General features: G+C 36.7%; 1 protein-coding gene across 7 annotated transcripts in view; it reads right to left on the bottom strand.

Moving 5' to 3' along the window:
* Window positions 1-12645, bottom strand: part of C6H2orf76 (chromosome 6 C2orf76 homolog) — a 63106-nt gene that overhangs the window by 15728 nt on the left and 34733 nt on the right. For 6 of the 7 annotated variants that reach the window (XM_002749518.7, XM_054257707.2, XM_054257706.2 and 3 more), the window contains one exon: window positions 2893-2943. The exons of the other annotated variant lie outside the window; for it this stretch is intronic. In XM_002749518.7, coding sequence (XP_002749564.3) covers window positions 2893-2943 — 51 coding nt within the window. The remainder of the gene's footprint in view (window positions 1-2892; window positions 2944-12645) is intronic. 7 annotated transcript variants of the gene reach the window in all.

Genomic DNA, 12645 nt, shown 5'->3' on the forward strand with positions numbered 1-12645 from the left:
CAAGAGCAAATGATGATACGGGTGTTACCATCTCAGAATTCAAACACTGTATCTAGGACCACCAGTAATCTGAGCAAGGCTGCTAATGCCCAAGAATATTATTATCTGTCTCCTGGTTTGTAAATACTGCACAGGCTCACACCATTTAATCTGCTCTATTCAAACCCAACTTCACTCTTTAATCTGTTTATCTTAAAGTCGGTCTACGCTGTGCATTTCCAGTAAGTAATTTCTCTTTACTTGGGTAAAATTCTAACTCAGCAACTATCAATCAGCCCTTAATCATATAATTTATGTAGCCATTCAACAGGTTGAAATTCAGGAAGTTTCCAATTCTTCACTCATTTTTATTTAACCATTTAATGAATGCATTATGATTATAATGTATTATTGACTAAACTCCCAACCTTAATCTAAAGCTCATTCCTATCAATCACGTTATAACAAGGAATTCCAACAGTGACATGAAATGAAAGAATCTATTTTAAAAACAGACCTTATTTAACTATGTTCTCATAATACAGAATAAAGTGGTTATCGGGATAAGAACTAGCACCCTGAATTTGATCATTATTTTAAATAGTCAACTTTCAGTTATCTATTGCAATTTTTCTTACAAGGTCAACATAATCCTCAGACTCTGTATTCCTAAGAAATAAAAATAAATAAAACCTAAGTAAAATATGCATATTAGGGATGTAAAGAAACCATAGTTGCTAAAAGTAAGCTTACAATGTACGTAGGAAAATAAAGTTGACTTTCAGCTTATCTAGTATTCTGACTTATCTATCATGCTCTTTATTTTACTGTAGATACGTTTATTATTTGAGACAAATGACAGAAGCCAATAGTAATTTTTTAAATAACAGGAGTTCAGTCTATTACAATCAACCTGCAAAACTGTAGTCTAACCTTACTAAATATTAATGATGTTCTATATATGTTGCTAATGAGCCCTTAAACTAGAAATCCTGCTGTTCTAATAGGTTTGGCCAACACACAATCAAATGGCTATATATTTTAGCAGAAAAAGAAATGTTTTGAACAGAAGTTTTTGCCAGATTTTTCTCTCCAATATAAAGGGGTGTGGCATGAGGAGTGGGTAAGAAAGGAGAAATGACAAACCAGCAAAGAGATGTATTCATGTCCCTTTCTGTGCTTAATAAGCTACTTCCCGTGTTCTTCCATCTTTAAAATAATCCTTGTAATTATCAAAACAACACCTGTGGGCATTGCTTTCATACAAATTCCTTGAGAAAAGCAACCTCATAAACAGAGCATCTTATATTTGTGGAGCATCACACACAGCTTTATGAAATAGACAGGGATGAGCAGTCCACACTTTACAACAACCACATTTTTGTGTGCCCTCCGTCTAGACAACAGGGATTTAAAGATGAGTAGCATACATGGTCAGTCAATAGGTGTGGATGCCAATTAAATGGTAGGAGGGCTCTGAGGAATCTCAGGCTCTTGGTGGCAGAGAGAAGCAGCCCTTTGCCCTAGGGGAGGGAGATAGTAACTGGCAAAACTGAAATCTGACTCTGCACTCTTTCCACTCCCTAATAGCCAACAAAGGGCTCTGTCCCGCAGACCGTGAGGCGGCAATCCTGGATGACAATGACAGGTGAAAATAATACTACAGCCTTTCTTGTTCAACACAAAGCAGAAGATTGTTAAGGAGCCAAACTCAGACAAAGCCACTTGAAGTCTATCAGAACTCAAGTGGTACTATAATTTCTTCATAGATAAATGTATTCATTTTTTCTGACAATTCATCTGAATAGTATACAAATTCTAAGACAGAAGGATGCTAATAAGGTAGAATAGCCTAAAAGGTACATTATCTACTACAATAATGCTTAGCAACTCGGATATTCTAATGCTTTTATTATATAAAATTTCTTTCAAAAGAACTTACATGGAACACAGCTTTGCATACACGTACACAAAACACACACCATGAAAAAGGAAACCACATGTAACTATTCTAATTTAAAATGGCATCTGTAAGTTGATTCAAGTTTAAAGCAATATTTCAAGACATTATACTTTGAAAGCCTTGAAAGCCACAATTGAGAAGTTTCATATTTACCTTAATCATGCTTTTTATTCCTTTCTCTTATTCAATATTATGTAAATTCTTTAAGCCCAATAAATCAAAGTGCTTTCCACTCAGTGCCTTCAACTTCTGCTTGACTACCCCTTATAACCTCACAATTAGTTTCTGGATATTAAAATGCATACACACGGTGAAGACTGTGATTTCAAAGGACTTTAGGTCATAAGTTGTTCTATCAAATGAGAACAGAATGAAAAGCCACTCCAAAAAAAAAATCTAAGGTAATAAAAAATTGATACTTTAAAATGTCTGCACCAATTAACAGAAATATTTATTAGGTGCATCATACCTTTCAAATGAAGTCTCAAATTCAAAGTTTTGTGAGTGTCACTCTGCTGAAGGTTAATAACTGTGCCATCTTTACAACAAATAATGAATGACATCTAGCTTCTTGCCTTATTACTCCATTTTTAAATCATCAATTGTACCATATAAAACTACTATATAATATGCTCAAATTATTGGCATTTAAAATGTTAAATCCCTTCTTTTAATTCCCAGTCTTTGATCATTTTTCCTTTTCTAATTACCTGGCAGGGAAACGCATTTTAAACACAGTTTTGCCAAACATGCTATTCCTTGCAAATATTCCACTTCCTACTACAACTGACTTGAGCAATATAATAGGATTCCTGTATTTCTAAATAAACTTCCAAACTGGTTTTTATTTATAGATAGTCAATTCATTTTTGAAAACAAAACTTAAGTTTGTAACAAACTAATGCAAAATTGTATTCATATATATTTTTAAAAATAAAAAAATTGGTTACCATATTTATGATTTCTGAATGGTGGTGGCAGACTGGTCCTTAAAGGGACATCTACAAGAGAAAGATTATTTTTATTATGCAATAGGCAAATAGGCACTCATAGAACATGCATAGTCTGTTGATTCTACTCTTCTCTATCAACAGACTAAGTTACTTTGAAAAAAACTGATAGAACATAGAATGAATACACCACTGAAATCCAAGGGCCATCTATATTAGCTCATTTTCATACTGCTATAAATATCCAAGACTAGGTAATCTATTTTTTAAAAACGATGTTTAATGGGCTGGGGAGGCCTCACAATCATGGTGGAAAGTGAAGGAGGAGCAAAGGCATGTCATACATGGCACCAGGCAAGAGGGTCTGTGCATGGGAGCTGCCCTTTATAAAACCATCAGACCTATGACACTCAATATCATTAAGAACAGCATGGGGAAAACCCACCTCCATGATTCAATACCTCCCACCAGGTCCTTCCCATGACAGGTGAGGATTATGGGAGTTACAATGCAAAATGAGATTTGGGTAGGGACACAGCCAAACCATATCACCATCTAAAATATTAGAGCCATTGACAAGATGTTGAGCTGTTACTATATGAACTAAGACTTCAGTAACACTATTAAAATAATTTTTAATTTCATTAAAGACAACAGTATCTATGTATAGCTAAAATATATACTAATATACTTGTGTGAGACGTACATATATATATGGAAGACATATGTATACACACACACACACACATATATATATATAGCTGATGTTTGTTTAGCATATGAACCTGAGAACCCCTTATGAGCCTTTGGCCATTAGTAGAAACCAATGATCTAGAACAGTCTTACTACTCTTACCAAAATTCATATAACCAACAAAATAATTTCTCTAACTCCACAAAGACAACAAAACAAAGCACAGTAAATATTCTTTTAAAAACATAGTCCAAATGCCATAGTCTTATTAATTAATAAGAGCTACTGGTACAACACCTAACAGAGAAATGTATAACATATATCAAAATTACAAATGTGTATACTCCTTGACCTAGCCATTCTACTTCAGGATGAATGAGTGAATGAATGAATTTATTGATTGATTGATTGAGACAGGGTCTCACTTTGTTGCCCAGGCTGGTCTTAAACTCCTGAATTTAAACAATCTGCCTGCCTTGGCCTCCCAAAGTGCCGGGATTACAGGTATGAGCTACTGTACCCAGCCAGAAATTTATTATCATGGAGCTATACTATGCACACGTGTGATTATAAAATGACATACAGAGAAGGGTATTAACTGCAGCATTGCTCACAGCAGAAATGTAAGGAAAAATCCAAATGTCCTTCAATCGGGTACTTGTTAAGTAAATCATAATATGCTCAAACAATGAAAAATACTTTTCAACTGTTAAAAAAAAAAGAAAAAAGAAAAGGAAGCTCTCTACTAACACGGTAACATCTTCAAGATATGTCAAGGCTAAAGAGAGAACATTATTTTTAGGAAGCTACCTTTAGGATAAAACGGGGGTAAAATGAGACTATATGGTTGGATTTGCTTATACTTGCTGACTGGGGGGTAGGGAGGGTGCAGGGGTAGTGCACTGGTCAGACAGGAACCAGAAGGGGAAATGAGACTTTTCACTATATTCCTTTTTCCATTTTGATCTTAAAACCACATGAATGTGTTATCTACTAAAGACAACTAAAAACAAACCAAAAAAATCCACATACCTAAATTAAGAAATGTAGAAGTTTTCTGAGACAGGGTCTTGCTTTGTGGCCCAGGCTGGAATACAGGGATGGGATTATGCTCACAGTAGCCTTGACCTCCTGGGCTCAAGCGATCCTCCCACCTCAGCCTCCCAAGTAGCTGGGACTACAGGCACTCACCATCATGACCACAGTCCTGGCTTTTTTTTTTTTTTTTTTTTTTGTAGACGGGTTTCACTAGGTTGCCCAGGCTGATCTAATACTCCTGGGCTCAAGCAATCCTCCCACCTCACCCCCAAAGTGCTGGGATTACAGGCATGAGCGGCTGCACCTGGTCAGAAAATGTGAGTTTTTAAAAAATGCTTTTCCAAGGTCAAATAAATATCAAATTAAATATAATTTATTCATTTGTGTTACAAGTATTTAAAGCACCTACTACCAGGTATCCTAGGAACAGAGTAAAAGAGGAGCTGCCCACTCCCGACAGTGTGTGCTCCAATGGCGAATGCTGTACATTTTCAGCCAGTGCTACAGTCCTAGGAGTGTGGTCCTCACCCTGGCTGCACATCAGAATCACCCAGCCTGGCACAAGTGGATCCTACTCAAAGCCGGCTGGTACCAGGCACAGATATTTAGACACAAAACAAAAAAATTCCCGAGATGATTCATAGTCAAACAAATTCACACGGGGGCCAGACAGGTGACAACAGGTGAGTGAAGCAGGTCAAACAAGGAGAAGCAGTGAGATCTGAGGGCATGTGCCCATCAAAGAGGGCTCTGCCAGCCAGTACTGACTGATCAAAGGGCTGTAGGAACATGAGCCTGGAGTGGCCACACCTAAAGATTTACATGGCAATGCCACAAGTTTAAGGTTTTAGGTGAAATTTCTTAACTTTTAAAATACTATGGGCCAAGAGAAACCTCTCTGGATTCAGGATTTGCCTGCTAGATACCAATTTATGAAATCTCTGGCTTAGGCTTACCAGAGGATATACACTTCATTTTATTCCTCTTGTGCCTCAATCATTTGTGAATTATGGGCCAAAGTAGTATTCATTAAACATCAGAAAGGAGAATTAATTCCATTTAATGTATTGCCATTTATATATCCTGAATTAGACAATGAAACTCCCTGAAGAAAGCAGTGAGGTGAAGAACAGATGGCCCCATGAAGCTATTATCATTTAGAAATGACTACGACTGAAGAAATCACATCAGTCCAGACTTCTGAGAGAAGAGACAACGACCAGGACAGCAAGCACCTCTTCTCTTCCTGCCTTTAAATCTTAACTGAAGTGCCACCTCTTGTGACAACCCTGCCTAAAGCAGGGTCTCCTCTGGTATTGTTTCCTTCCTAACACGTTTTACATTTATAGTTTCGTCTTTTAACTTATTTTTGTCTCCATTTCCTATGAATACATAAATTCCTTGAGATAAAAACATGGGCTGTCGGCAGGGCACAGTGGCTCATGCCTGTAATCCCAGGACTTTGGGAGGCCAAGGCAGGTGGATCACCTGAGGTCAGAAATTCAAGAACAGCCTGACCAACATGGAAAAACCCCATCTCTACTAAAAATACAAAATTACCCAGGCATAGTGGTGTCTGCCTTTAATCCCAGCTACTTGGGAGGTTCAAGCAGGAGAATCACTTGAACCCGGAAGACAGAGGTTGCAGTGAGCCAAGATTGCACCCCTGCACTCCAGCCTGGGCAAGAAGAACAAAAGTCTGTCTCAAAAAAAAAAAGAAAAGAAAACATGGGCTGTCCTCTCAAAACCCAGGACCATGTCCAGCACATAACAAATTAACACAAACTGGTTCCATGAGGGCAGGGACCACAGCCTGTTTTCTTCATTGTGTTGTCAGGACCTAAAATCGTGCCTAGTACACAGCATGTGCTCAAAAACATCCATGAAAGAATACATATAATTTAATGCCTACAACTGCCAGAGGAGAACACTGAGGTCTCAAGAAGTGCCTGGTCAGCCCAAGGTGTCAAGAGCTGGGACCAGAATCCAGCCCTCTCCTCTCCCCTCCTGCAGCACTGAGAAGGGTGGGAACTAAAGTGGTTATCTTCCACAGTGGCAGAAAGACAGATTAGACATTAGACACATTCTGGTGAGGTAAGAGCTTTGGCAAAAATACATATAAAGATGCCTGCAAAGGAAGTGGAAAAAAGCAAACATGTTCCTTATGCTAAAAGAACATAATTGTGCTAATAGTATATACTGCTTTCTTGCATTATTACAAACAAAGCTGGGAACATTCACATGGAGACAATTACTTTCAGTTTTCACAGGCACATACTTTCATTCCACCTAGAAGTGGAAAGGCTGGATCATATAGTAGGTGTATGTTTAGCTTTCTAAGAAACTGCTGGCCAAGTGCAGTGGCTCATATCTGGAATCCTAGTACTTTGAAAGGCCAAGACAGGAGGATCACTTAAGCCCAGGAGTTCAAGACCAGTCTGTACTGAGACCCTGTCTCTACAAAAATAAAAGTTAAACAAAGACACAGCTGTAATCTCAGCACTTTGGGAGGCCAAGACAGGTGGCTCACCTGAGGTCAGGAGTTGGAGACCAGCCTGACCAACATGGTAAAACCCCATCTCTGCTAAAAATATAAAAATTAGCTGGGCGTGGTGGCGGGCACCTGTAATCCCAGCTACTTGGGAGACTGAGGCAGAAGAATCACTTGAACACAGGAGCCAGGGGTTGCAGTGAGATGAGATCACATCATTGCACTCCAGCCTGGGTGACAGAGCAAGACTCTATCACAAACACGCACACGCGCACACACACACACACACACACACACACACACGGTGGTGTCTGTAGTCCCAGATACTCAGGAGGCTGAGGCAGGAGAATCACTTGAACCCAGGAGTTAAGGCTGTAGTGAGCTATGACTGCACCACTGTACTCCAGCCTAGGGGAGACAGAGCAGTAGCTGCTCCTTTTAATATACCCACTAGCAGTAAATGAGAGTTCCAGTTCTTCCACATTCTAGCCAAAACTTGCTACAGTTACTCCTTTTAATTTCAGTCAATCTTGTGGATGTGTTGTATAATCTCATTGTGGTTTTAATCTCCATTTCACTAAAGACTAATGATGAGTATTAATATGCTTATCTGCCATACATGTCTTCTTTAGTGAAGTGTCTGTTCAAATCTTTTGTCCACTTTTAATTGTGTTGTGTGTCTTCTTATTGAGTTATATTGAGTTATAAGAGGTTTTAGTTTTGGTTTTAATTATTATTATTCTAAATAATAGTTCCTTGTTGGACATATGTTTTATAAATATTTTCTCAACATCTGTAGTTTGGATTTTCGCTTTCTTAGTATATTTTGAAAAGAAAACGTTTTTAATTTTGCTAAAGCCTGACTTATTTTTTCTTTTATAGTTTGTGTTTATTGTGCTGTATTTAAGAAATTTTGATGAAAATCAAAGTCTCTATGGCCTGTTGCTGTTTTCTTATAGGTGTTTTATAGTTTTACCTTTTACATTTAGGTCTTGGCCAATTTTGAGTTATTTTTGTACATGGTAGGAGGTAAGCATTGAGGTTCATTTATTTGCATACGGCTATCAAATTGTTCTAATACCTTGTTTGGGAATATTATACTCTTCTCAAAAATACCTTGAGCAAAAATTAATGTAACACGTCTCTAGACTCTGCTTCCCATTAATGTATATGTTTATCTATACACCAATACCACATATGCAGTACTGACTACTGTAACTTTATAGCAGTAAGTCATGAAATCAGGTAGTGTAATTTCTTCGACTTTTTTTATTTTTGCGAGTTATGACTATTTTAGGTCTTTTGCCTTTCCTTATAAATTTTAGAATAAGCTTGGTATTATCTGAAAGGGAAAAAAAGCCTGCTGAAACTTTGATTGGGACTGGAATCAATACCACAGTTTGAGACGTGGCATCTTCACAGTTTTGAGTTTTCTGATCCACAGTATATGTCTCCATTTAATTAGGTCTCTTCAAATTTCTCAGTGATATTTAAAGTTTTTAGAGTAAAAGTCTTACACTTCTACCAAATGTATCTAAGTATTTCATGTTTTTTGATGTTTTATCATTTTTTTTCAGTTTCCCACCGTATATTGTTTGTAACTATAAATACAGTTAATTATTATATACTAATGTTATATCTTATAACCTTGCTAAGCTCAGTTTGTAAGTTCTGGTAGCATTTGCATAGATTTCATAGGATTTTTTGCATAGATAATCATATTACCTGTGAATAATGACAGTTTCACACCCTCCTTTCAAACAGGGGTGCCTTTTACTTCATTTTCTTGCCTTAATGAACTGGCTAGAACTGCGGTACAATGTTGAATAGCTGTGATGAAGAGCAGACGTTGCTACCTTAGGAGAAAAGCACTGAGTCTTTCACTATTAAGTATGACATTAGGCAACAGTTTTTCATTTCATAAATACCCTTCATCAGATAGAGGAAGTTCCTTTCTATTTCTAGTTTAAAAAGAGTTTTTAGCAGGAATGAATTTTGGATGGTCTTCAATTAAAATAATCTTATAGTTTTCTCTTCTTCACTATTAATATGATGAATTACATGATTTTTTTTTTCCTGTGGACCCAGCATTGCATTCTTAGGATAAACCCTACATGGTCATTGATATAGTTTGGATGTTTTGTCACCTCCAAATCTCATGTTGCCATGTAACTCCAATGTTGGAGATGAGCCTAGTGAGAAGTGTTTGGATTGGTGCTCTCCATGATATAATGGATGAGTTCCTCCTCTACTACTCATGTAAGATCTAGTTGTTTATGGATCACAAGGTCAAGATCGAGACCATCCTGGCCAACATGGTGAAACCCTATCTGTACTAAAAAAACACAAAAATTATCTGGGTGTGGTGACACGCGCCTGTAGTCCCAGCTACTCGGGAGGCTGAGGCAGGAGAATTGCTTGAACCCAGGACGTGGAGATTACAGTGAGCCAAGATCGCACCACTGCACTCCAGCCTGGCGCCTGGCAACACAGCAAGACTCTGTCTCGGGAAAAAAAAAAAAAAAGACCCTGCTATCTTCTCCCTCTCTCCTGCTTCCTCTGTCATGTGACATGCTATGTGGCATGCTGACTTCACTTTGCCTTCCACCATGATAGTAAGCTTCCTGAGGCCCTCACTGGAAGCACATACCACCACTAAGCTTTGTGTACAGCTTGCAGAACTAAGAGCCAAATAAACCTCTTTTCTTTATAAATTACCCAGCTTTGGGTATTCCTTTACAGCAATGCAAACAGACTAACACACTCATGATGTATTATCCTTTTTAAATATTGTTGAATTAGATTTACTAAAGTTTCGGGAAGAATTTTTACATCTCCATTCCTGACAGATATTGGCTGGTAGCTTTAGTTTCTTCTAAAAACTTTCTCTAGTTTCATCAGGGTAAGAATGGCCTCAGAGAATGAGTTGAAAAATATCCCCCCTGCCTTTTTTTTTTCTTAAGAGACAGTATCTCCCTATGTTGCTTGGGCTGGTCTCAAACTTCCGGCCTCAAGAGATCCTCCTGCGTCAGCCTCCTGAATAGCTGGGATTATTGGAAAGAACTACCATGCCTGGCTCTTATCCTTGTTCTGGAAGAATCTCTGTAGAATTGAAATTATTTCTTTCTTAAAAACATGGTAGAATATACCAGTGAAACCATCTGGGCCTGGAGCTTTCTTTGCAGAAGTGTTTTTTTTTAACCATAATTCCTTTTAAAATACAAAGTTGTTCAAGCTATCTGTTTCTTGAGTGAGCTTTGATAGTTTGGGTCTTTCAAGCAACTTATCCACTTTATCTAGGATAATGCATTTATTAGCATTAAATTGTTAAGACTATTCCCTTATTATTCTTTTAATATCTGTAGAAAGTCTGCAATGATATGACAACTCTCACTCCTGATACTGATGACTTGTATCTTCTCTCTGTCTTTTATTTCCTGATCAGTCTGGCTAGAGCTTTCTCAATTTTATTGATCTCAAAGAACCAACTTTGACTGTTACTGATTTACTCTATGGTTTTTCTATTTTCTGCTGTGATAATTATTATTTCTTTTATTCTGATTATTTTAGGTTTAATTTGCTTTTCTGTTTCTAGTCTCTTAACATAAAGACTGAAATCATTGATTTAAACCCTTTTTTAAAATTTAGGTATTTTAGTACTATAGACTTTCTTTTAAATACTGTTTTACATGCAACCCCCAAAATTTGAAAAGTTGTATATTCATTTCCATTCAGTTCAAACAAAATACCTTCCCTTTTGATCTTTGATTTGACCCATAGGCTATTTGGAAGTGTGTTATTTGGTTTCCACACATTTGGAGATTTTTCCAAACACCTTTCCGTTACTGATTTCTAATCTAATTCCATTGTGGCCAGAAAACAGACACTATCTAATCTGAATCCTTTAAAATCTATTAAGACTTATTTTATAGCATGAATTCTAGACTATTGACAAAGGTTCCCTGTGCATTTGAAAGAAATGTGTAAATTCTGTTATTGTTGAATGCAAGATTCTATAATGTCAATTCAGTTGACTGGGTTGCTAGTGTTTGTAAGTTCTCTGGATCCTTACTGATTTTCTGATTTTCTGTGTACTCCATTCATCTATTTCTCCCTGAAGTTCTGTGAATTTTTACTTCATTTATTTTGGAATTCTGTTGTGTTAGGTGCATCATTACATCCTCTTAGTTGATGCCTTTATCATTATGAAGTGATAGTTTTATCCCTAAGTAATATTTTGCTCTAAAACCTACTTCATCTGACACTAACATAGTCCCTCCACCTTTCTTTGGATTCATATCAGCATGGTATAACTTTCTCGTCCTTCTATTCTTAATTTTTATCTTTAAAATACATTTCTTATAGGCAACATATAATTGAGACTTCCTATGATATGTCTGTCTTTTAATTGGCGTATTTAGACCATTTACTTTTAATGTGATTATTGATATGGTTAAAGTATTGCTATTCTTTTTAATTTGTCCATGTGTTCTCTGATTCCTTTTTTTCTATCTTCTTTTGGATTGTCTATTTGACAATCTTCAATGATTCCACTTTAATTCTTTTGTTAGCTCATTAGCTGTAGCCCTTAGATTGTGGAATTAGGAGGCGGGAGTTGCTTTGAGGTTTACAGTGAAATCTTTATCAGTCTACCTCCAAATGATACTATAACACTTTGTAATAGCAAAAGATTTTTCCATTTTTCCTCTGCTGGACTTCATGCTACTGCTGTCATAAATTTCCCACAAAACCCATAATACATTGGTATTGTGTTTCTTTAAATGCTCAAACATATTTTAAATTATTTTTAAAATAAGAAAAAATATTTTATATTTATTCTATTTACCATTTCCAGTACTCTCTATTTCTCTGTGTACATCCAGATTTCCATCTGGTATCATTTTCCTTATGCCTGAAGAAGGTCTTCTAACACTTCTTACAGTACAGCTCTCCAGGTTAACTGCTTGGAACTGTGAGTCTCTCAGTTTTCATCATAATTGTAAAATTTTGGTGCAAATGCACATGGAACCTTTGTCAATAGTCTAGAATTCATGCTATAAAATAAGTCTTAATAGATTTTAAAGGATTCAGATTAGACAGTGTCTGTTTGACATGATGAAAGCTTCCTGCTCTGGTATGTCTGAAAACATCTTCGTGTTGTCTTCATTCCTTAACTGCTTTAAAGAACTTACTCCAGTATCTTCTTTCTGGCATCCATTGATTCTGATGAGAAGTCGGCTGATATTTTCATCTTCGTTCCTTTTTATGTAATGTGTTCTTTTTTCTCCTGCTGTTTTTAAGATTTTTTTTTTCTTTATCATCACTTAAGCAATTAGATTATGGTATGCCTTGGTGTAGCTTTCTTCATGTTTCTTTTGCTTGGGATTTGTTGAACTGCTTGGAACTGTGAGTCTCTCAGTTTTCATCATAATTGTAAAATTTTCAGCCATTATTTCTTCAAATGTATCTTCTGTCCCCCTGTCCCTCTCTCCTCCACCATCTCCAATTACATGTATATTTGGCTACTAGAA

The sequence above is a fragment of the Callithrix jacchus genome, chromosome 6 (assembly GCF_049354715.1).
Source record: "Callithrix jacchus isolate 240 chromosome 6, calJac240_pri, whole genome shotgun sequence".
NCBI classification, from domain to species: domain Eukaryota; kingdom Metazoa; phylum Chordata; class Mammalia; order Primates; family Cebidae; genus Callithrix; species Callithrix jacchus.